At 43.4% G+C, this 26,135-nt stretch overlaps 1 protein-coding gene and 1 long non-coding RNA gene across 2 annotated transcripts; both read left to right on the forward strand.

Annotated features, from left to right (window-relative positions):
• The first annotated feature begins 195 nt into the window (after positions 1–195).
• Positions 196–1,833, forward strand: LOC120058469. Its single transcript, XR_005478014.1, has 4 exons — positions 196–700; positions 816–1,001; positions 1,225–1,322; positions 1,479–1,833. It is a non-coding gene; the product is annotated as an uncharacterized LOC120058469 (long non-coding RNA).
• A 3,617-nt stretch (positions 1,834–5,450) lies between these two features.
• LOC120058470 (cystathionine beta-synthase-like) lies at positions 5,451–25,303 on the forward strand. The gene is made up of 14 exons (XM_039007148.1): positions 5,451–5,570; positions 14,161–14,499; positions 15,427–15,533; positions 19,367–19,501; positions 19,903–19,982; positions 20,065–20,269; positions 20,362–20,453; positions 20,814–20,939; positions 21,089–21,173; positions 21,266–21,371; positions 21,535–21,747; positions 21,950–22,058; positions 22,566–22,650; positions 23,720–25,303. Exons 2-14 carry the CDS (start codon positions 14,168–14,170, stop codon positions 23,884–23,886), a joined length of 1,842 nt encoding a protein of 613 aa, XP_038863076.1. The 5' UTR covers positions 5,451–5,570; positions 14,161–14,167; the 3' UTR covers positions 23,887–25,303.
• Positions 25,304–26,135: the final 832 nt, after the last annotated feature.

Here is a 26,135-nt window from a genome sequence, read left to right on the forward strand (position 1 = left end):
GGAAAATGTCCAGTCTTACTGTCCATGTTGTGCAGGGGCACGATGAACTGATTCTTGGCACTGACCCTTTGGCTCCGGACAAGATATTTCCTGAAATACCCATTTCATGTGTACTGCTATTAGGCAATTCACGTCATTTGTAATTCAGTAATATTTAGATTAAAATCCTGTCCAATCAGTCCAGACTCGTATGTTTTTAGCAATGTTTCTCTTGTGCATGTTAGTTAATGAAACCACGGTGATATCACTGGCTTGTCCCTGAGTGTTTCTCCTGTGGCCACTAGGTGCTGTCAGTGATGCGGAGATGCAGGAGCACTAGGTGAGTCAGTGACACGTCAGCTACTGGTATTATCACACTATAAATCCACTTGAAAGGAGTGGATGATGCAACTCTTGGTTACCTTGCATCTCTTCCCCCACCACACAGCCCATGTGAGAGTCGATGACAAAATACTGACACCAAGTGAAACCGACTAGAAATATTGAAAAAAAAAAATTTGGGACCATTTTTGGGAAATGCGCTTTGAATTCAAGCAAACTTGAGACTTAGTGTTTTCCCCTTTTCTGTCTGCCAATTCACCTCTCCCTTTGTTTCTCTTGTTGTATGAGGTCTTCACAGAGATGGAGAAGTATGGAGAGGTGGAGGAGATGAATGTGCGACAACTTGGGAGACCATCTGGTTGGAAACGTATACGTGAAGGTGTGTCACTGACCATGTAATTGTGTCTGTGATGGTGGGTTTTGTGCATGTTTGTTGAACACACATTCTCCTCCTTCCATTTAATCACACTCTGTCGTTGTCTCTGCCTCTTAAGAACGTCATTTCGCGCACACACACACCAACTCTGTGATGGTTTCTGTGTGTAGTTCCGTCGTGAGGAAAACGCGGAGAAGGCAGTGATGGATCTGAATAACCGCTGGTTCAACGGTCAACCAATCCACGCCGAGCTCTCTCCCGTTACAGACTTCAGAGAAGCCTGCTGCCGCCAGTACGAGATGGGGTCAGTACTCCACCGCAGGACCACACACACCATTTTCAGCTCAAGATGGCGTTAGTGGTGATTACAAATGCTTTGTAATTCATTGAGGTTATTTCAATTAAATAAATGCTAGAGCAAGGCTAACTGCTACCAAAATCCACACGCCTTTATCTCCGTTGCTCAGATTAGATTTCTTCATATGACAAAGTTCATCACCTAACTGCAGTTCCCACTTTCTCTACAGGGAGTGCACTCGAGGACGCTTCTGTAACTTCATGTACGGTACCTGAAACCCATCTCCAGGGAGCTGAGGGAGCTGTACGGACGCCGCAGGAAGAAGGGGTATGCTCCGGCTCTCTGACGTTCAACGCTAATCACAGAACTAATGCTGCGTTCAAGTGCTCTCCGAAATACACATTTCTGACACGCTAAGGTTTTTTAAGTGGGAAAGTTCTAGTTTTGAGTTTAACTAGCTACTTTTTCTCTCTTCCTCCTCAGAGGGGGGCATCGTTCTCGCTCCCGTTCCAGGGAACGCCGTTCTCGCTCGAGGGATAGAGGCCCAGGGGAGGCGGGCGCGACCGCGAGAAGACGTTCCAGAGAACGCTCTGGAAGGTTCTAAACCAAGCCACCACTTCACGTCCATCTCACCTTCCATCTCCATTATCACTCTCCATCCATCCTCAAATCCCTATATCTTTCCCTCCATTGCGGCCTTTCAATTCCCCGTTGGCCCTTTCATATTGTCCCAATGAATACAAAAATTTGGAAAATGTTGGACTTGTTATTCTTTTTTATAATTTTTATTCAAGAAATGTAAAGCTTGCCTTCTCAATAAAAAAAAATGTAAACATGATTTACAGGGCGCTACCATTTTGGTTGTATATGCATACAAATATTTGACTGTGCTGCCTGGAATTTTTATTTGGGAGCACCAGTATCACTAGGAAGAAATGAATCCAGATAACATTTAATGGAATAGAAAAGGGAGGGCTTCTTCAGGAGATGAGCTTCACAAGTGGCTACATTTCAATCTTTTAAATACAATTTTCTGGTGCTCCTTCACCCTGTATTTTATCTAATTGCAGGCAATTCTTATCAATATGTTTTATATTTTTCTTTGTGCTCCTAAATTTCTTTGTGCTCTTACATTTTTTTGCAACTTAGTACCAATGTGCTCCTTGTAAACAGTGTTAGTGTAGAGCACGGTTTTCTACACATTTCTTCCAACTGGATCCATTTATTCTAAATGGTTACTCTGGAGAATTTTTTTTTTTTTATAGTGTCTCGCAATTAGTAACTGTTACTTTTGCTTCAGGCTGGGTTTAGGGAAGGGAAATATTTCCCGTAGACTGCTCCCTGTCTGATTCCCAGTAACTTGACACCTCAGCTGATTTCTCACTCAGAACATGCTGTGTTCACTTGGCTCAAAAAGACAGTTAGCATAGATTTATTTGAAGGATTATCTCTTAAACCAATTAGCTGTGGTTCTGACTATTTGGAATGGGTCCATATAAAGTGTTTATAGTTTCCCATGCCTACACTTGCCTGTTTGGATTATGGCTGCAAGTACATGTTATTGATTGCATTCACAACCACTGTTTTCAGTGAGTGAAAAAGCTTCGCACATGAGTTGTTTCCATTCAGAATTGACACCAGCACAGTGCCAAAGATGATAATAGCATGGCATCACCTGTCCCAGATGCAGTATTTCATATGGAAAGTGACGATGTGGATGCAAATTCTGTGTGTTGGACTACATGCTTTCGGCTTTACAAAGGACTGCACTTATGACACCATCCCATCAATTTATCACTGTCTCTTCACCTCTGTAAAAAGAACCATATAATAGCAGATACTGTACATGGTGGTTTTGACAAGTTTGGTAACAGGTAGGCCTACATCAGGGGTGTCCAACTCATTCCATGGAGGCCCTAGTGTCTGCAGGTTTTTGGTTTTTCCTTTCAGTCAAGCCCTAGACAACCAGGTGTGGGGAATTCCTTACTAATTAGTGACCTTAATCAAGTACAAGGGAGTGAAAACCCGCAGAGACAAAGATCCCAAAGATCCTCCGTGGAATGAGTTGACACCTGTGGCCTACATAATGGTCATGTTTGCAAGTTTACTCGTTATCACTCCTTTATCTTGAGAGCTACTGGAACACCTAGGGTGAATGCCCGAGGATGTTTTTGCCAATAAAGTTGACACTCCCAAAGAATCCTGTTGACTTAGATTGCAATAGCTTCAGAGGGTACGATTATAAGGTTGGTTTTCACAATTGTGTTTCAAGATGGTCTATTCCATTTCGCTGCATAGGCTATGTATATCCACAACTTTATTCACCCATCTGATCTGTGAGTTCAGACATGAATGTCTACATAGGCCTGCAAGTTTAGGGAAGAGCAAAGAAGTGCATTATTAGGCTGATACTTGTTTTTTGTCTTTTTGTGCTGAAGAACTGATGTATTAACTTGTTGAGAAACGTTCTATTATATGGCTTTCCAACCCTGTTCCTGGAGAGCTACCCTCCTGTAGGTTTTCACTCCAACCCTGTTCCTGGAGAGCTACCCTCCTGTAGGTTTTCACTCCAACCCTGTTCCCGGAGAGCTACCCTCCTGTAGGTTTTCACTCCAACCCTGTTCCTGGAGAGCTACCCTCCTGTAGGTTTTCACTCCAACCCTGTTCCCGGAGAGCTACCCTCCTGTAGGTTTTCACTCCAACCCTGTTCCTGGAGAGCTACCCTCCTGTAGGTTTTCACTCCAACCCTGTTCCCGGAGAGCTACCCTCCTGTAGGTTTTCACTCCAACCCTGTTCCCGGAGAGCTACCCTCCTGTAGGTTTTCACTCCAACCCTGTTCCCGGAGAGCTACCCTCCTGTAGGTTTTCACTCCAACCCTGTTCCTGGAGAGCTACCCTCCTGTAGGTTTTCACTCCAACCCTGTTCCCGGAGAGCTACCCTCCTGTAGGTTTTCACTCCAACCCTGTTCCCGGAGAGCTACCCTCCTGTAGGTTTTCACTCCAACCCTGTTCCCGGAGAGCTACCCTCCTGTAGGTTTTCACTCCAACCCTGTTCCTGGAGAGCTACCCTCCTGTAGGTTTTCACTCCAACCCTGTTCCTGGAGAGCTACCCTCCTGTAGGTTTTCACTCCAACCCTGTTCCCGGAGAGCTACCCTCCTGTAGGTTTTCACTCCAACCCTGTTCCTGGAGAGCTACCCTCCTGTAGGGTTTCACTCCAACCCTGTTCCTGGAGAGCTACCCTCCTGTAGGTTTTCACTCCAACCCTGTTCCTGGAGAGCTACCATCCTGTAGGTTTTCACTCCAACCCTGTTCCTGGAGAGCTACCATCCTGTAGGTTTTCACTCCAACCCTGTTCCTGGAGAGCTACCATCCTGTAGGTTTTCACTCCAACCCTGTTCCTGGAGAGCTACCATCCTGTAGGTTTTCACTCCAACCCTGTTCCTGGAGAGCCACCATCCTGTAGGTTTTCACTCCAACCCTGTTCCTGGAGAGCTACCATCCTGTAGGTTTTCACTCCAACCCTGTTCCTGGAGAGCCACCATCCTGTAGGTTTTCACTCCAACCCTGTTCCTGGAGAGCTACCATCCTGTAGGTTTTCGCTTCAACCCTGATTCTAATATTTAGCTGATGAGCTGAATCAGGTACAGTAAGTTACAACTGGGGAGTGGACCTACAGGAGGATAGCTCTCCAGGAAAAGGTTTGGCAAACCCTGGTCTAGTCGTTCTTTACACCAGATGCAGATGTGTCAAATCTCAACACTACACAGCTCATTAAAATAATCAAAGCTTGATGAGTAGATGGTGTTACATAGCGCCATAGAAAGGAAACACTTTTGAAAGAACAGAGCACAGGTGGGAAGAATAGAGAAATCTGGATGTGATGAAGGGATCTTATAAGCACAGGTTTAATGTTAGAGCTGTTTGAGAAGTTGGAACAGCTACATCTGGTATTGAGTGGTTGTTAGTCACTATAAAAAATACCTCAAATTGGCCTCCCAGACTACTAGACTGGAAAGGTGAACTGGAACAGGGTGTGCTGGTCTGCTTTAAAAAAAAAATGTCTAGTACAGCACCTTAAAGGGTCCAAACCTTATATCACTGATTTGGTGCTTTTTCACTTAAATCGGACTGTTCATTAGCAATCGTTTTGCACACCTTTTATACAGTTCTGTTTGCACACCGTGTTGTGCTCATTTTCAAGGTTGAGCAAAACTTTTCTCAGGGGAAATATCCAAACGTTTAAATACCAAAATCATTATTGTTTATCTTGTGGAAGCATGTCTACAAGGGACTGGCTACTTTCTGGGCCTTTTGTCTCCATATGTGCAGGACATTCGAAACGAAGGCCCGACAAATGTGTAAGCTCTGATTGGAGGAGCAAGACAGAGTAACACCCCCACTGTCGCCAATCAACGTACACACCAAACAAGGATACTCGAATCAGATTGGGCCGTGTTGTCGCGCTTTAAAGCATGTGAGCTGCTGGGGAAACTAGTATAGTCGCAATCTACGAAAGATCATCTTTGAAATTGGATCACGCACGGGTCCATCACCACTACCTTAATTAACTCAAAGGTAAGTGAACAATGTTAACTACTTCAAAATAACTAGATTAGTATAGATATCATTCCTAGTCATCATTCCTCGTTTTCATGTCCTGATCCAGAGCCTCCATCACTCGTGCGGCGCTTCTAGCGTTCTCTCATTCCTGCTTTTTTGAATGTATTACTATGTTATTTTTTAAAACTAGTATTCGTTGAATGTGTGGTGTCGACTAGCGTAAAGAGACTAGAGCATGTAAAGCTAGTGAGTGACATGAACAAGCATGATGAAATACCAATTACGTCACGGAGTGTTGCACGGACAAGTATGCCGCATTCAAAGCAACTGGGATCTCCGATTTCAGTGCGTTCAAGAAAAAAACTAGCCCCGAATGGGAAAATCGTTTTGAAAGATCATAATAGCAGCAAAAAAATGTGATTAACTTGTTACCTAAAGAGTGTTTATTTATTTGGCAGCACAGGCTTGTCTGTGTAGTCTACTCTATCCACTAATGCTGAATATATGACTGACACTTGACTAGATTGACTCCATATAATCAATAACTAGAACCATACATATGTATAGTATTCAATCAATACTAGGTAGTGTAGCCTGTAATTGCAAAACATTTTAAGTTTGCGAGTTTAATATTGGATGGGGGAGGGGAAATGACGTGGCTTAATTCCCACTGCTGTAGACTGATGTAAGACCAGTGTGTCCTGGTTTAGCCTCTTTGCAGTAGGGGCTGTAACACTGAGCTGGATGTTACATCCAGTATAGCATCCAGCTCATTTATATTGGCTCAGTTTTACATCCAGCATCTTGCACTGAGTTACATTCAGGGCATTTCCATGTAAAAGGACCCATGAGCACCAACATAAATTTCTTAAGAGCATATCAAATTGGGTGTCAAATGAATGCTAAGTCTATATTTTGGGAGAATTAAGAAATAGAAACATAAAAAAAGTACTTCTTCAAAATGTGGCATAAGTAAAGGCTTTGATTTCTGGATAAACAGGTTTTAGAAAACATCTACCAGAATCTTAAGAGGTATCAGAAATGCATCAAAACACAATGCTGTTCTGAAGACCCCTGCCAACTAATATTAACTTTTTTTAAATTTAGTTTTGCATCAATTGTTTACCTTTTGTAAGTTTAAGAAATATTGCCTTGTAATTCCTTTACTATTAACTTTATTTTCTAATTTCTCTCATGAGGTGGCAGGATAATGAAAGTTCAGAGAAGTAACAATTAATGGTAGGGCTACCAATTAGTTATAGTGATTTTACTGATATCAATTTTGTTAGGGTTAGGGTTAGACAATTCTTAGACAATTCTTTGTCTTTCTGTCTGGTGGTCAAACCAAGAGTTTTAAAAGAGTTTTAAAACAGTCTGTGTCTAGACAACCTCTCGCTCACTCTCCAGTTAACATCACCTCTCTCAGCTCTTACTGACATCTACCCATGAGCCCCCTCTTTCCATTTACTGTAACTAGCATCCTCACTGACCGACACCAGACATCCATGGATGTTGAATAGTGTTTGAAATTTGGTCAGTTGATGTTAACTCCAACAGATGGACCGTAATGAACCAAATCTGAACCTATGTTTCACAAGTTTTGGACAGTACAGCACAGTACTGAGTAGAGTACTGCACGATGAGTAGAACACAGTACAATACAGTAAAGAAAAGTACTGTACTGCACTTTACTCTGCAGTCTAAATATACATGCCATTCTAAATGTATTTTGGGTTATAGTCATATTACAATGCTCGCTGGAATATGATGCTGAATATATGTTCCTACCATTGTCACCAATCAACTGCATTTTAATTCAAATTCAGACTCTAATCTGGCTGATGATACTAGCTAGCTAAGTTTATCTAGCTCTGGGGTTTTCAAACTGGGGTCCGGAGCTGGGGTACTGAAGGGGGTCTGATTTTTGTATCTTTTTTTTGTAGTACACTAGAAATGCATAATTATATATATATATTTTTTAAATTAATGTGAAAATTAATATTTAATGAGTATTGCTAGCTGCAACAGAATACAATATTGGATACCATTTCATGTCTCTTCATCCAGTATGATGAAAGTTAGAGGTAGTTTCACGTAAGTGCAATGACTGGAAGTCTACAGGAACAGTTAGCATGCTAGCAGTTCCTGTTCATCTGACCATGGCAATGAAGCCGTATATCTACTAACCCCAATCTTGAATTTCAAGGCTTTTTCTATATATTTTGGGATGGGGGGGGGGACTGTTTCAACTTAAATGGTCAAAACCAGATAGAAAACATGCAGAAAAAGATATTGGACTTAGTATTTAAAAAATATATATCTTTGAGAACTAACAATTTAAATGAAAGCTAGACAGTCGGAGAGTTGAATTCCAAAAGACGGGCATTCAGTGCACATGGATTTTGTTCATGTTTGAGCAGAGGATCAACGCAATAACCATGGCAAAATGCATAGACTTGCATTTTCATCTCAATGGCATAACAGGTTTTGAAATTTTAGCAAATGTATTAAAAATAAAAAACATGTCACATTTACTTTGTTGAAACACATTTGGCAGAGATTACAGCCTTGAGTCTACTTGGGTATGACGCTACAAGCTTGGCACACCAGTATTTGGGGAGTTTCTCTCATTCCTCCCAGCAGATCCTCTCAAGCTCTGTCAGGTTGGATGGGGAACGTTGCTGCACAGCTATTTTCAGGTCATCCAGAGATGTTAGATCGGGTTCAAGTCCGGGCTTTGGCTGGGCCACTCAAGGACATTCAGAGACAGCCAAGACTCCTGCGTTGTCTTGGCTGTGTGCTTAGGGTCGTTGTCCTGTTGGAAGGTGAACCTTCACCCCAGTGTGGGAACCTGCTCCAGAGCACTCAGGACTTCATTAATGACCTCTCTGTACTTTGATCTGTTCGTCTTTCCCTCGATCCTGACTAGTCTCCCAGTCCCTGCCGCTAAAAAACATCCCCACCGTATGATGCTGCCACCAAAATACAAAAAACCCTTGAATGTGTAGTTTTTTTTGTGTGTGTATGTATATACACTGCTCAAAAAAATAAAGGGAACACTAAAATAACACATCCTAGATCTGAATGAATGAAATATTCTTATTAAATACTTTTTTCTTTACATAGTTGAATGTGCTGACAACAAAATCACACAAAAATGATCAATGGAAATCAAATTTATCAACCCATGGAGGTCTGGATTTGGAGTCACACTCAAAATTGTGCAAAACCACACTACAGGCTGATCCAACTTTGATGTAATGTCCTTAGAACAAGTCAAAAGGAGGCTCAGTAGTGTGTGTGGCCTCCACGTGCCTGTATGACCTCCCTACAACGCCTGGGCATGCTCCTGATGAGGTGGCGGATGGTCTCCTGAGGGATCTCCTCCCAGACCTGGACTAAAGCATCCGCCAACTCCTGGACAGTCTGTGGTGCAACGTGGCGTTGGTGGATGGAGCGAGACATGATGTCCCAGATGTGCTCAATTGGATTCAGGTCTGGGGAACGGGCGGGCCAGTCCATAGCATCAATGCATTCCTCTTGCAGGAACTGCTGACACACTCCAGCCACATGAGGTCTAGCATTGTCTTGCTTTAGGAGGAACCCAGGGCCAACCGCACCAGCATATGGTCTCACAAGGGGTCTGAGGATCTCATCTCGGTACCTAATGGCAGTCAGGCTACCTCTGGCGAGCACATGGAGGGCTGTGCGGCCCCCCCAAAGAAATGCCACCCCACACCATGACTGACCCACCGCCAAACCGGTCATGCTGGAGGATGTTGCAGGCAGCAGAACGTTCTCCACGGCGTCTCCAGACTCTGTCACGTCTGTCACATGTGCTCATGTGCTCAGTGTGAACCTGCTTTCATCTGTGAAGAGCACAGGGCGCCAGTGGCGAATTTGCCAATCTTGGTGTTCTCTGGCAAATGCCAAACGTCCTGCACGGTGTTGGGCTGTAAGCACAACCCCCACCTGTGGACGTCGGGCCCTCATACCACCCTCATGGAGTCTGTTTCTGACCGTTTGAGCAGACACATGCACATTTGTGGCCTGCTGGAGGTCATTTTGCAGGGCTCTGGCAGTGCTCCTCCTTGCACAAAGGCGGAGGTAGCGGTCCTGCTGCTGGGTTGTTGCCCTCCTACGGCCTCCTCCACGTCTCCTGATGTACTGGCCTGTCTCTTGGTAGCGCCTCCATGCTCTGGACACTACGCTGACAGACACAGCAAACTTTCTTGCCACAGCTCGCATTGATGTGCCATCCTGGATGAGCTGCACTACCTGAGCCACTTGTGTGGGTTGTAGACTCCGTCTCATGCTACCACTAGAGTGAAAGCACCGCCAGCATTCAAAAGTGACCAAAACATCAGCCAGGAAGCATAGGAACTGAGAAGTGGTCTGTGGTCACCACCTGCAGAACCACTCCTTTATTGGGGGTGTCTTGCTAATTGCCTATAATTTCCACCTGTTGTCTATTCCATTTGCACAACAGCATGTGAAATTTATTGTCAATCAGTGTTGCTTCCTAAGTGGACAGTTTGATTTCACAGAAGTGTGATTGACTTGGAGTTACATTGTGTTGTTTAAGTGTTCCCTTTATTTTTTTGAGCAGTGTATAACAGTGCCTTCAAAGTATTCATACCTCTTAACTTATTCCACATTTTGTTGTTGCAGCCTGAATTCAAAATGGATAAAATATATTTTTTTATACACAGTACCCCTTAATGACAGTGTTTCTCCGTCCACCTCAGTGTTATAGCTGCCTCTCCTATAAATGTCCCTTCTATGGACTAAATGTAACATTTGGTAAAAGCCTGATTCTCTTCTGCTGACAGACTAACATAATCCTTGGACAAGTGTGTAAGATGTCGGTCTACATAGGCTTACTTGAACATTCATAAAGCCCTAATCAGTTTACCTATAGGCTCTTCTAAAGTGGTACAGGTCAGAGAAATGTAGCATAGCCGGCCACTTAGATTAGACCTAATAATGCTGTGCATAATGGCTAAATATGTGCAGTGGTTTATATTCATATACCACTGGGTTACATGGATTAGCCCAGTTCAGGTGTTAAACAATTACACACAGGTCCATAGCTATTCCCGTTGCGCTCCCATCATCCTTGGGTTCCTCTTTCTACAGTAAGCGTTTTACCCTCTCCCTAGTTTGATTTGACTTTGTTTATTTGAAGATGGTGAAAAAAACATTGGTTCAGTGTTATTACTTTGCTTTGGGAGCCAAGATGCTGGTGGGCAAATGTCATGCATTACTTTGGCACTGTGTTACTAACCCAACACATCGTTAACGTTTTGAATCTCTCTAAAGGATTTTTAGTCACAATAGAAGTGTGGGATGGATATCTTGGCGCCTTCCTGTGAAGATCGGGTTGAAGGAGTGCCTTTTGGGTATGAAAGGCTGGGCGTTGGAAGTGGTCGTCTCTTTCAAAGTTTTGGTTGGAAGGCGTGTTTAAATCAAATCAAATTTTATTTGTCACATACACATGGTTAGCAGATGTTAATGCGAGTGTAGCGAAATGCTTGTGCTTCTAGTTCCGACAATGCAGTAATATCCAACGAGTAACCTAACAATTTCACAACAACTACCTTATACACACAAGTGTAAAGGAATGAATAAGAATATGTACATATAAATATATGAATGAGTGATGGTATAGAACGGCATAGGCAAGATGCAGTAGATGTAATAGAGTACAGTATATACATATGAGATGAGTAATGTAGGGTATGTAAACATTATATAAAGTGGCTAGTGATAGATTTATTACATCAATTTTTCCATTATTAAAGTGGCTGGAGTTGAGTCAGTATGTTGGCAGCAGCCCCTCAATGTTAGTGATGGCTGTTTAACAGTCTGATGGCCTTGAGATAGAAGCTGTTTTTAAGTCTCTCGGTCCCAGCTTTGATGCACCTGTACTGACCTCGCCTTCTGGATGATAGCGAGGTGAACAGGCAGTGTCCCTCCCTCCCGTTGGGGGCATGTCTGACATCACGTTTTACCACAATGTTTACTTTTTGCAGAGCAGTGTGGAATGTGGACAAGGTAAAAATAACAGAATCTCTTGAGTAGGCTCAACATTCTTCCAAAAATGTAAAGGTCTAATCAGTGAGCATCCTTTTGCACACATGGGTCATTTGCCTACCCCTTCCATCAGCACACAATGGTTGGCTGTTTAGGCAAATCCGTCAAATGTTTAAGTCTCATGCATTCCCTCTAAACTCCATAACATTTTCAAATGACCTCGCACACGTTGGAATGGACAGTATCTGTTACAGCACACAGATGCCCAACCTACTCTCTCTCTCTCCCCCCCACAGCTGTTGCTAGTGTCGTGTTGCAGGGTCAAACACCTCAGCGTTCTAGATGTGGTCAAAAGAGCGCACCTATTAATAGTATCTGTAGTAGGAGAGTGTGTGGCGTTGCTGTGTTGTTTTCATCATGATCAGTGACTGTAACTGAAGTAACCAAAGTTTCGTTTTTATCTGAATGTTCACTGCTGCCTCATTCTAAAGTACTCAGTCTTGGAAGAGGTTAACACTGTTGCGTCTTCTGCTGTTGTTGTCTGTGTGGGCTGGTCTACATCGTCATCATGTAGGCTAACCAGCCAATCGTGTGTGCCGGCCACGTGTGTTTTGTGTTCCTTTCCCTAAACACTCTTAACAGCTGGTTTTAGAGTTAATGGATACAGAAGTCTGTGTGTTAGCCAGGGTTGGGGAGTAACTGATTACATGTAGGCTTATCAGTTACTTTTACATTCATCATGAATGTTTGTGAAAAAATATATCATGACACCTTTCTGTTTTCTCAATGGCATTCAATTCAGCATTGAAAATAGGCGTAAGTTTAAGTTTTTTTCCGCCAGACCTAGTCTGGCCACAAGTCCGAGGCCTCTTTGACGACACCAAATGCGTTTGATGGATATTTTTTGTCTTCTTGTAAAGCTTCCTTAAGGGGAAAGTAAAACAAAAGTAACAGAAATTAATCGTAATTATGTTACGGAGTTTGGGTAATCCAAAAGTTACGTTACTGATTACATTTTCTGGACGTGTAAATAGTAGGCTCACACCAGGGTTGACTAGGCTATGTCATGTAACCGCCATATTTTGGTGGCCTTGGTGAGGAGCTAGCAAGGAATATGTGGCATAGAGTAGTGGTTGTGCTCAGCCAAGTAGAGGAGAAGCAGCTGTGTTCTGTTTGCTAACAACCCAACCGTTCAGCAGCTTTGGTAGGCTACTTCTTCTTTTTAAACCAAACCCCTTTAGTGCCACTGTTGTCCTCACAGGAAAAGCTCTCAGACCATAGTCCAGTTCTAATTGACATTTGATTGAGGTGTTTACATACAGCAGGATATTAAAGGACCACATAGATTGGTCTGCTTTGTGTTTTCATTTTTGCCATGGAAAAGATATTGTGATACTGGTATCATCCTTCTCTAGTAGTTTCGGATATACATTCAGTCTAATAGCCACGTTGATGCAATGTTAAATGGTTATGCTGAAATAACAAGGAAACCATGCTGACTCAAACATTTTCTTGCCTGCTGGGTGGTAGTAGATAGTAGGCCCAAGCTGAAGGACCGGATGATCTGCACTGTAACAGTGACCTTGCTCCTCTTGCATCATCACCCAGAGCTAGGGTCAGCTGTGGACCATTTCTGGCCTTTTTTTTCTTATGTTGCTACAGTAAGCTGATTTGAGTGTTTGCAAAGAATGTTAAGTGTGTTGGGAACTCCTAAATCAAGTAAGAACTTCTTACTTTCCTGAACCATTTTGGTGATGTGAAGGGTTTTGAAATGTAAAAAAATGCAAGCGCCTTACAACGATACAGTTGAGTGAAGGATTGAAATGTGTTTTAATGCGCTTGAATACTGGCCGTCAATCCAGCTGAGCACGAACAGAATTCACAAATGAACCCTGGACAGAACATCACTGTTTCCCCCATTGGACCTTTGTTAGGTCAACGTAGCCTAAAGAGAACTAACTGAACAGGCTTTCAATTGGACCTGTTAGGCGTTCTCCTTCCTACACGATTGTTGCCACCGGTTGCAACCTCTGAGAACACTGCTATTTCAAAGAGTACTTTGCTTATCTGGTCATATGGTACAGAAAGGAAGAGTTATCCAATAGAGTAATCAGGTGTGTGTGTGTGTGTGTGTGTGTGTGTGTGTGCAGTGCCAGGCTAATGGTGGCCCAGCCATCTTAGAACGTCCCTCTTTTTAAAAAGGAGACGCATCACACTGCATAGACTGATGTGACGTTTCTCTTGCGGTGAGTGCTTTACACTCTAGTGTCTACACTGTGTAACCTATATAGGATACCTGTGTGAGAATCTGTGTTGCAGTGTATAGGCCTGTGGGGGGAGCATTCTGTTCTCCCTGGCAGTATTCACCTGAACGTGTCCTGGTTTGACCGTAATGTAATAATGTATAAATCAACTGAATGTAACCTCCATATGCATGTGAATGTGTTCTGTTATTAGTTGAGAAGGATCCCCTAGCCTACGCTGGTACATTTTACTAGAGGAATTTGTATCTGTCAGTTACTGTTTGTTTGTCGGACTCACTCATTCTCTATCTCACCCTCTCTCTCAGGTGAGTCATGCCTTCGGTTCCCTCCAGCACAGACTCTGTGCGCCCTGTGTCCTCCGTCTGCCCCCACGCAGCTATGCTTCACAACAACGCTACCAAGGCCAACGGAGAGGCCGCCATTTTGAATGGGGGGTCCAAGGTCAATGGAGAAGCAATGTTGAACGACCCCAAGTTCTCCATGAATGGATTGGCCCAAGTGAATGGGGAGGAGGGGGAGAACGACCTGGAGAACACAGCCACAGGCACTGAGGAGAGGCAGTGGATCCGTCCTGATCTGCCCAGTAGATGCACCTGGAAATTGGGTGTGTCCTCTGCCGAGTCCCCTCACTGCCACTCTGCAAAGTGAGTCACACACACACTTATCACGAACAGGATTTGCATATGTTTCCCGGCCTTTTTAGTGTAGAGAGAGCTGATGGATATTTGTGGTCAGTGGTCATTCATTTCTTCACCCCAGGAACATGATGGAAATAGAACCGCAGCATTTCCACACACTCTGCTTATCCTCCCTCCTCTTCAAACACCTCTAGTTTACATAGCAACGCAAGAGGAATTAGTGGACTAAGATATAGTCACCTGCTTGCTTCACTAGCAAGGAGAGCAAAGAACCAATATATTTGTTTTTGTTGAGCAGCAACCTAAAAGCAGGATGTTGGTTTGACATTTAGCCAGGCTCCATTTTCCTGCATAATGACACACCTGATAGAGCCAGAACCACGAAGAGGACCAAAACCTGTGGGGCTGGTCTTTCTGACCTGAAACCTTTGTAGGAACCCCATGTGAGCGGGAAGGGTTGGGCAAGGGATTTGGTGTTTCACCATGACTTGGCAATTTCAGATTGTTTTGAGGAACACTGAAAGGAACACTGCATTTTGGCCTAGGGGATAAGGGTGTGTGGTACGTGCATGCTGAGTGCCTGGCATTTATCTGGAACAGTCTTGCTGTTTCACAGTAATCTCTCCATTCGATCAATTTAAGTTGTTATATAAGTTCTATATGGCATCAATAACTCTGTGCGGCTTGGCAAAGGCTTTGTTTATGTCTCACTGCCATTCCGAATCCAGAGGCTACCGTGTTACGAAATAAACTCTCGATGTCCCAAAGATAGTATCATACTGTTTCCATCTCGCATATGAAACAACTTTCAATACTTTGGTGCAAACTTACCCATATAAAGGAGTTAGCTTTTTTTTCTCTAATTTGTGAATGATCATTGTTTATATAGATTGCTCTCCTTAACTGAGTCTCCATCCCATCCTCACCTCTCAGGACCGAAGCCCCCAGAATTCTACCCAACATCCTCAGGAGGATTGGAGACACACCTTTGGTCCGCATGAACAAGATACCCAAAGCCTTCGGCCTCAAGTGTGAACTCTGTGAGTATTTACACGTGCACATACAGTCATGATATGACACACAGTCACAGGGCATGACACCCACTGAGCCTAAAGACAACCAGAGAAAGGCAGTCAGTGTTAACACAAACAAGGATATTCAAATACAATGTAAATATAGTAACTTATCAGTCTGTCCTTTTTAACTCACATTTTCTGTTCCTCAAAAACAAAACCTGTGTGCACATGTGTGTGTTTGATTTACACGTTGTTGGGCAGTCAGCGGTGTCGGGGAAGCTACTCTGAAAATATAGTTTACCAATGACTTCACACTGGAACAAGTTAAGCTATGCTAAAGCTACCCTTAAGAAACATATAGTTTACCAATGACTTCACACTGGAACAAGTTAAGCTATGCTAAAGCTACCCTTAAGAAACATATAGTTTACCAATGACTTCACACTGGAACAAGTTAAGCTATGCTAAAGCTACCCTTAAGAAACATATAGTTTACCAATGACTTCACACTGGAACAAGTTAAGCTATGCTAAAGCTACCCTTAAGAAACATATAGTTTACCAATGACTTCACACTGGAACAAGTTAAGCTATGCTAAAGCTACCCTTAAGAAACATATAGTTTACCAATGACTTCACACTGGAACAAGTTAAGCTATGCTAAAGCTACCCTTAAGAAACATATAGTTTACCAATGACTTCACACTGGAACAAGTTAAGCTATGCTAAAGCTACCTTTAAGAAACATATAGTTTACCAATGACTTCACACTGGAACAAGTTAAGCTATGCTAAAGCTACCCTTAAGAAACATATAGTTTACCAAAGTTACTTTGAAAAAGTAGTTCACTACATCCAAACTACTTTGTGAAAAATCATAAAATCTAAAATGTCATAGAATACAAATCACTCTGTGGTCAGCTGTTAACAGAATATGTAATTTATCCTATTAAACACAAAAACTATGTTTCAAGTGAGAGTTAGGCAGGACTGATGCTGAAAAAGAAAGGACATTCTTGCCTACTTCACCCATATTTTGTGTAGTTCCAGAAGTTGGCTACACTGCTACAAAGACTCTACGCTATCTAGATTTTAAATTAGTTGAACTACCACCAAGCTACTGCAAAATGTAATTAAATGATTAGTTGAACTACCACCAAGCTACTGCAAAATGTAGTTTAATTTCTAGTTGAACTACATGTAGTTCACTACTCCCAAAACTGGTGATTAACTGTCTTCCCTACAGCTATTTCTGTTTTTAAAGGATAAATCCAGTGGTAGAGGACATGAGGGAGAAGGGAGATGGTGGAAGGAAACATTAAGAGGAGGAGAAAGAAACAGATAGGTGGCGGTGACAGGGTTAAATTGACAGAGTTAAATTGGAAGTGAGGGAGAATGAAATAGACCATAGAAGAGTGAGGGAGAAGTTCTTTAGACTCCTCCTGTAGTACAGTTAGTGTCTGTATTAGACTCCTCCTGTAGTACAGTTAGTGTCTGTATTAGACTCTTCCTGTAGTACAGTTAGTCTCTGTATTAGACTCCTCCTGTAGTACAGTTAGTCTCTGTATTAGACTCCTCCTGTAGTACAGTTAGTCTCTGTATTAGACTCCTCCTGTAGTACAGTTAGTGTCTGTATTAGACTCCTCCTGTAGTACAGTTAGTCAGTAGGACTGGTTTCCTACAGGCCCCGCTTGCTATGAATACTGTTATTATTGTAAAGTCAACATTTAAGGTTTCACACAGCCTTCTTTCCCCTCATTAGTCTGCTAGGCTCCACTGTAGGGGTCTTGTCTCAGGTATCACTCTGGGTGGAGCGGGTTTGGCCACCTGAAAGTCCCTCTGTTCTGAGGGAATAAGTAACCTTTCTGAGGGCTACAAGGTGGGGAGGGAGGGGGGCCGGAGAGGGACAAGGTCTTATATCAGGTGTCACTAGGCTGAATTGTCAGTCACCACCTTTGGGATGTTTTGGGAAGTCCGGATGTGGATTCTGGGGGAAATGTTCTTGTCATCTATTTTTATTTATTTCACCTTTATTTAACCAGGTAGGCTAGTTGAGAACAAGTTTTCATTTACAACTGCGACCTGACCAAGATAAAGCAAAGCAGTGCGACAAAAACAACACAGTTGCACATAAACAAACGCACAGTCAATAACACATAACACATCTATGTACAGTGTGTGCAAAGGTAAAAGAGTAGTAAGGTAGGCAATAAATAGGCCCTAGACGTGAAAATAATTACAATTTAGCATTAATACTGGTGTGATAGATGTGCAGATGACGATGATGTGCAAGTAGAGATACTGGGGTGCAAGAGGATAAATAACAATATGGGGATGAGGTAGTTGGGTGTGCTATTTACAGATGGGCTGTGTACAGGTACAGTGATCGGTAAGCTGCTCTGACAGCTGATGCTTAAAGTTAGTGAGGGAGATATAAGACTCCAGCTTCAGATATATTTTTGCAATTTGTTCCAGTCATTGGCAGCAGAGAACTGGAAGGAAAGGCGGCCAAATGAGGAATTGTCTTTGGGGGTGACCAGTGAAATATACCTGCTGGATCACATGCTACGGGTGGGTGCTGCTATGGTGACCAGTGAGCTGAGATAAGGCTTTACCTTGCAAGGACTTATAGATGACCTGTAGCCAGTGGGTTTGGTGACGAATATGTAGTGAGGGCCAGCCAACGAGAGCATACAGGTCGCAGTGGTGGGTGGTATATGAGGCTTTGGTGATAAAACGGATGACACTGTGATAGACTACATCCAGTTTGCGGAGTAGAGTGTTTGGGGCTATTTTATAAATGACATCGCCGAAGTCAAGGATAGTCAGTTTTACGAGGGTATGTTTTGCGGCATGAGTGAAGGAAGCTTTGTTGCGAAATAGGAAGCCGATTCTAGATTTAATTTTGGAGTGGAGATGCTTAATGTAAGTCTGGAAGGAGAGTTTACAGTCTAACCAGACACCTAGGTATTTATAGTTGTCCACATATTCTAGGTCAGAACCGTCCAGAGTAGTGATGCTAGTCGGGCGGGAGGGTGCGGGCAGCAATTGGTTGAGGAGCATGCACTTAGTTTTACTAGCATTTAAAAGCAGTTGGAGGCCACGGAAGGAGTGTTGTATGGCGTTGATTATTGTTGTTATAGCATCAGGTAATTTTAAAGACCACGACTGGGTATTCTGCCCGGCGCTAGCGATTGAACAGGCAGTACATTTCTCTGATTGGTACAGTTGGCCAATGACTGGTGAAGTACAGTAATACCAGACGGTTGATAGTAGGTCAGTTTTGGACCACCATCCACATGTGTTATTTGAGTTCACTGCATGTGAACCATGTCACGGTCCTCAGTCTAAATATCTCGCCAGTGAGTTATTTTATATATTTTTTACGGGCTTAATTGTTTAAAGTCAATCTCTGGTTGATTCCCATGGCTTAGTGAGACAAAAAGTTCTGTTTCCATGGCACTTGCATGGATTTTCACGTGATTCGGATTTACTCTTTGGCTGACTAGTCCACAGTGGATTTGGGGCCGTTTGAATCTGTGCCAATCGGCTATTGTACGTGTGAGAGAGATTGTGTGAGTGAGTGAGAAACGCTGGACCTTTGGATGACCTCCCCACCTGAATTTTTCCAAATCGGCTCATGCCAGCTCTGTCTCTTCCCATGATCCTCCTTGTCTGTGGCAACTTCTACTGTACTTCCTGGCGTTGCTAAGGGGCTTTACAGTTGTACACAGGGGATTTTGTTTAAATCTTCTCTGTGGTATATCTAAAGTACACAATAACGTCATAATATAAGCAGCTGCAGTACATATTGATGATTCAACATTTCCTTGCACCCTCTCTCTTTCTCTCTGTGTAGTGGCCAAGTGTGAGTTCTTCAATGCAGGGGGCAGTGTGAAGGACCGTATCAGTCTGAGGATGGTGGAGGATGCAGAGAGAGCTGGCATCCTCAAACCTGGAGACACCATCATCGAGCCCACCTCCGGCAACACCGGTACGTGTCTCTAGGATTCCCTGAGCGCTATAAACAGGATTATTTTTGGACAATGGAGAGAGGGGGGGGGGGATCAAACAACCTGCCTGAAAACACTCCTGCCGCTTATGGACATATTCCACCACTACATGTATCAACACACACGTCACTCACAGTAGAAAGATTACACACCCAAGTCAAAGGAGTTATGTTTTTTTGTTGTTGTTAGTGTGTCTGTGTGTGAGGGAGAGTTTAACATTTAGTTTTGCCTGGTAATGTCAAGTAGTCACTGAGACCTCACAGTTTACCATTGACATTAGGATCTTGTCACTGTAGCCCTGTGTTCTGCAGTATGGTTTGTTCTGCTGACATGACCTGTTATTCACAGCTGTATTGACGCCTCACTCTCTCTGTGTGTGCAGGTATTGGTCTGGCCCTGGCCTCTGCAGTTAAAGGCTATCGCTGCATCATCGTCATGCCTGAGAAGATGAGCATGGAGAAGGTGAGGCTGGTGTTTGTGTATCAGTGCATCCATGCGTAGGCGTTGGAATGTAACTAATTGTAATCTAATCTTGTGTTCCCAGGTGGACGTGCTGAGAGCCTTGGGGGCAGAGATCGTGCGTACCCCCACCGCCGCCCGTTTTGATTCGCCAGAGTCCCACGTGGGCGTAGCCTGGCGTCTGAAGAACGAGATTCCCAACTCTCACATCCTTGACCAGTATCGTAACGCTAGCAACCCCCTGGCCCACTACGACACTACTGCCGAGGAGATTCTGGAGCAGTGCGATGGTACGTGTGAATGCGATGGAGAAATTGAGTGCAGAATACCCATTTCCTCCTCCTCTTCTAATAGACCTCTCTGCGCCACTCTGTCCTTGTAGGTAAGGTGGACATGTTGGTGGCAGGAGCTGGCACAGGTGGCACCATCACTGGCATCGCCCGCAAGCTGAAGGAGAGATGCCCCAACATCAAGGTAGGCACCGAGTCACTTAACACAACGTCCCAGATCTATAAGAAGGCAATCTATCTGACTAGCATGTTATCGCTCTGTACTTTGTCAATTCAATTCAATTCAGTCTTGTAGAGCCAATTCCAAAGTAATTTAGCTGAAAGTTTACAACAAGAGTTGAACCCAAGGCCCACAGTTATACGGCCTGTTGGGCCGAGTCATAAAGTAATATTGCATCTGCCGTTGATGAATAAAGCCATATAATGTGTCTCAATGATAAAGATTAATACAGATCTTAAGTTGCCTTTGTGTGTGGTGTATTTATTACCATGTTACTTTGGCTTATTGATGTAATGGTTTAGTTAAGTGTTCTGTGTTGTGTAGATCGTGGGCGTGGACCCTGAGGGTTCTATCCTGGCTGAGCCAGAGGAGCTGAACATAACAGACAAGACCCAATACGAGGTGGAGGGCATCGGATATGACTTCATCCCCACCGTGCTGGACAGATCTGTGAGTGTGTGGCAGTGATCTCCTGAATTGAGCGGTGTTTTCTACTCTGCATACAGTAACAGTCACAACACACAAGTGGAAGGAAAATGACTCCTAAGATTATATGGGTGCTATAGTAGAATGCATATAAATGTTTCTCTCTGTTTCAGGTAATTGACACGTGGTGTAAGTCCAATGATGAGGAGTCCTTTGCCATGTCACGCATGCTGATCAGGGAGGAGGGGCTTCTTTGCGGTAGGTTGACATCACACACAATGATTGGTGCTCCCAAAGAGCAAGGGTCTCTCTCTTGTTCTCTTGCTCTGTCTAACTGTCTCTCTTTCTAGGAGGTAGTTCAGGCACGGCCATGGCTGCAGCAGTGAAGATGAGTACAGAGCTGAAGGAGGGCCAACGCTGTGTCGTCATCCTGCCTGACTCCATCCGCAACTACATGTAAGGGAGAGAAGAGGGGGATGAGGGAGATTGAACAGGAAAGGGGGATGGGGGATTAAATGTGTGGAGAAGGAGCATTAATATGCCAAGTGTTTTTAACAGGGTATGTAGTACCAGTGTTGTGAGCCTTGAGTGTGACTGTTGTAACCCCCCCCCCCCCCAGGTCTAAGTTCCTCAGTGACAACTGGATGTGTGATAAGGGCTTCCTAACCCCAAATGACCTGATGGTGTCCAAATCCTGGTGGTGGAACCTGACTCTGCAGAGTCTGAACCTGTGTGCCCCCATCACCGTGCTGCCCTCCGTCAACATCAAGAAGACCATCAAGATCCTCAAAGAGAAGGCTTTTGACCAGGCACCCGTCGTTGACGAGTCCGGGTACGCTTTTACCTGGTTACCATGGTCACCTGTTTGTCATTCAGGCAGAGTGTCTATGTACCCTATAGTGTGACTGTTAACGTCAATACAGACATTTATTAATCGGCGTGTATATGTTCATGATAGTTTCATTCTCAAGCAGTTCTGCTTGTATTCAGGTGTCATAATGCTAATTACCATATTCTCTCTCTCGTCTGTGTAGCATGATCCTAGGGATGGTTACCCTGGGCAACATGTTGTCTTCTGTGCTGGCTGGGAAGGTCAAGGTGTCTGACCCTGTCTCCAAGGTGCTCTACAAACAATTCAAACAGGTCAGTTCCCTTACCTATATGCTCAACAACATGCCACACTCTCACAAGAACACTTCAACTCAACTGTAAGCTCTTAAATAAAGTTCTCAAACAGAAGGCTATCATTGAGGAGAGCAGGGGTACTACTATTTGAGAAGGTCCAGTCACACACATTTCCTAGGTGGCAAAGGTCCGGATGGATACTGCAATTCTACACATTTTTCTATGTCTTATGGCATGCTCAAATGATACCTGACTGACTCAACAAAATCATGGGTGCCCCCCTTGGGGTCAAGGCCCCTGGGAATGTAATCTGGCCATGATAACTACAAGATTTAGATTGCTGGTTATCCTAACTTACCTACCTAGGTAACATGGGATTGTTGATCAACTGGACATTTCTGACGGTTTTACGTAGCTCTAAGGTCTGTCAGTGAATGACAGAGGAACCCCCCCTGTTCTGGATCCGGACTGTGGTCCGCTTGTTGTAGTTTTGTAATTCTCATTTGTCCCACTCTCCCCCCTCAGGTGCGACTGACCGATAACCTGGGAAAGCTGTCCCGTATCCTGGAGACAGATCACTTTGCCTTGGTGGTGCATGAGCAGATCCAATGTAAGTTTACCCCTCCTTCCTCTCTTCCATCAACCTTAATCTTCCCGTCTTTCTCGCTTCCTGTTACTCTCTCTCTCACACTTCCTTATCTCACCATTTCCCCGCTATCTTGTATTGCTCCTTCTGTCTCTTTTCCACCACTGATAGTTACCTTTGTCAGACAGTAGAGAAGAACATTCCTAGCAACACCTGCTGTCTTCGGTTGACCCTGAACTGGCCCTCCTACAGGGTCAGGGGTCATTCCTGGTTTCTGTCCAGGTAACCGTGTCAGTTTTGTGGTCTAGTAGGCAAACAAGGTGTGTGTTGGGTGACAAAGTCCATCGGTGATGTTTTGGTGCCTGGCAGTGCCTGGCCACCAGTAGAATAGGGCAATACCCAGACTGTTGTGTAAGGATAGACGAGGGCATTTAGCTTAATATGCCATAATGCTTTTTGTCAGCCCACCATCACAACTTCACCAGAGGACAAATTAATTTTTTACATATTATTTTCATCAACAATCATTTATTGAGACATCCCAAGGGCAAGTGGTTTTTCCTGACAATGTGCCCTGAGCAGGAAAAACTCTGTCCCTCAGCTATGACTAGGCACCCCTATGCTCCCTATCATAGTTTACTATGTTCATCCTATGTTCAGTGTCCCTTATCTAACAGCAGGGGTCTCTTTCTCTTCGGAACCTGACTTTCATTACGACCTAACCCTGTCTCTCAAACACAGGAAGCTAGTTGCATAACTTCTTGTAAACCGATATGGTTTGATTCAGTATCATTGCCAGCTATTGTATAATGCATTGCTTCATTCTTGGATAAAGACCTTGGGAAGTTTCAACTTCCTTTGTGGCAAACATTCCCATATGAAAAAGGGAGAATATGTTTAATTGGATAAGTATTTTGACATCATTTATGTAGTATCTTGCATGCAGGACAAATTTCAGTGGTTCTACAACTCTTCTCCTATTTGTCACAAACGTTCTCTTGCACCTAAAGTCTTATCTCAATAGTACTATTACCCCTCTGTCTCGCTGTGTCGCTCTCTTTCTCACCCTTCCTCCGTCTCTCTCTCTGTGTAGTCATGGCGGACGGCTCCTCCTGTCTGAGACAGATGGTGTTTGGGGTGGTGACGTCCATTGACCTACTCAACTACATCACCACGCATGAGAGGCGGGGAAGCGCACGGGAGCGCACGATGTCGGAGTGCTCCATGACATCTGAGTGCTCGCTGACTGATGAGCTGTAACCACTTTCTGTTTCCTGTGCGTAGGGGGAAGTGACCCACCCCCCAAACATTGACAATGAAGAAGAAGATGTAGACTTTTAGGAGGTTGTGGTTTAGTCTTAAAATAATAATTATTTTCCAACCTTCTTGGCTACAGCTGTTTTGTTGTTTTTGTGATTAGAATCCTAATTTACTGTAGCCTATGCTGCGATTTAAGTAATTTAGCTGGTTTCAGATACGTAGTTTTCCACTAAACTTTAAGGTATATAAATTACATTTTACAAAGTGTGCAACTATACATTTCCATCTGTCTTGCCTCTTCATTATTGAAAGTAACTTTTACTTTTCTCTTTAAAAATAAGTGTTCCTGACTTGATTTTATTGCAGAGGATGCTAAAACATTAGAATATGCTCGCTAGACTAACGACTCAGTAAATTTGAATCGTTCAGCTAAATGGTCATCTACCTACCATTTTGTATTGCATTGAGATTCCTATGTAACTGATATGTGAATGTGACTTCCATTTTAGTGGGGAGCAACAAAACATTTCTGAAATTTGCTGTTCCCCTTTTTAGACTTAAAAGCACATCATAGTTTTTCTTTGATACCAACTGAGTTACATTGCCATCTAGTGATAGCTAAAGACATAGTATGTGCCTAAAATTGTCATTTGGGTTCATCGATCTGAATTGAATACCTATTCAGTATGGGAAAAAATAGAGGTGTCACATTGACAACATTCAAAGAGAGAGTGTCAATGAAGGGTACCTTCTTTTGTTTGACGGGTTTGGCCTTGAAGGGTAAACAAGCACACAGGGTAGGTCAGGCCAAGGATAGGTGAGTTTGGCACAAAACCAAACTGTAACCCAAACAGTATGACTTGTGTTGGGTCATTTTGTTTCTTGTATTGACAAGACTTTGAATAGTTGGCTGGTTGAAAGTATTTAAAGTAGCCTAACAGTACAGGTCTTTTATATAGGCCTGTCTGTGTCAGGTTGTCTGAGTTGGGTTGTTTGACCTTTTTTTTGCTACTTTTCTGTTCTTTTTGACTTCCTGTTTTAATCATGACTGTGTTATGCATGACAATGGATCCAGAGCTGTTATGATCTATTCATTAACTTACATCTACTAGCAGGGATGGAGGTGTAAATATGACTTGTGTCATATTTGCGTGAGGTGGAGAATGTTATGGTTATGAAAGTGATATTTGAACAATATTCCCTGTCAATATTTCCACTCTGGGTTCAGCTGTTCATTTCATATTTCTCTTGATTTGTCGATTTCAGGTTATTTTGTGATAACTATTATTACTGGCTTCCATTAAAGGCCCTTTCTCTTGAGCAAGTTAAGTTTTATTAGTCATACTGTATGTACGGGATCAGTGGTGACCAGTCATTCAGGCAAAATGTTTTGAGTTAATAAAGCTGCATACAAGAATGGTCTCTTTTTTTTCTTGAGTAAGGCAGTTCCAGAATGCAGGTGTTTCAGCCTGGCTCAGTGCCTTCTGTGTTGGAGGGGCAGCCAGCGGAACATACAGAGTGTAGGGGTTGGTAATTGCGCTGTGATTGGCTCACTTTTCTTTTACTCATGGGGACACTACGTTACCACAAAATCTACAGGGAGAGCTAGAAAGTTCAAGCCCCTTGGGTGTTGCCATAGATTTACATTAGAAGTGCACATCCAAGAAGGCTCAAGGCCATTGGCCACAGATAAAATGACGTCAAATCATGTTATATCTACCGTAGCCTTGATTGGACTGATAATTTCTAAATCTTAGCTAGCAAGCAAGACAAGCAGTCATCTTCATGAATCACGTCGTCAATCTACTGGAAAATCCTTTTCAATCCTTGTCATATGAAAAATTATAGATAAACTTATCGGTGCTCATCGGCCATTGGACATAAACATTACCCAACAAGCTGTAAATTGCAAATTCAACAATGAGTGGTTTGGAAAGAATCAGTGGCTAACTGCAAGCGTTGCAAAGCAATCACTATTTTGCTTGCCCTGCTATTCGTTGGAAAGGGTGTGTGGTCCAAGTCTGGGTTTAAGGCTCTCTTTTCCAAGTTTAAAAGGATAAACATTCACATGCAACACCACGGGCCAGAAAAGGTTGAATACATTGGCCACGTTCAAAATAACTGGAAACTGGGAAATCTCAGACTTCAGTGAGTTCAAGAACACTGGGAACTCTGGGGGGGGGGGACGAGCTCCGACTGGGAAAATACGTTTTGAATGGTCATCCAACTCAGAATTCCAAGTTAGGAAC

The sequence above is a fragment of the Salvelinus namaycush genome, chromosome 13 (assembly GCF_016432855.1).
Source record: "Salvelinus namaycush isolate Seneca chromosome 13, SaNama_1.0, whole genome shotgun sequence".
In the NCBI taxonomy this organism is placed as follows: domain Eukaryota; kingdom Metazoa; phylum Chordata; class Actinopteri; order Salmoniformes; family Salmonidae; genus Salvelinus; species Salvelinus namaycush.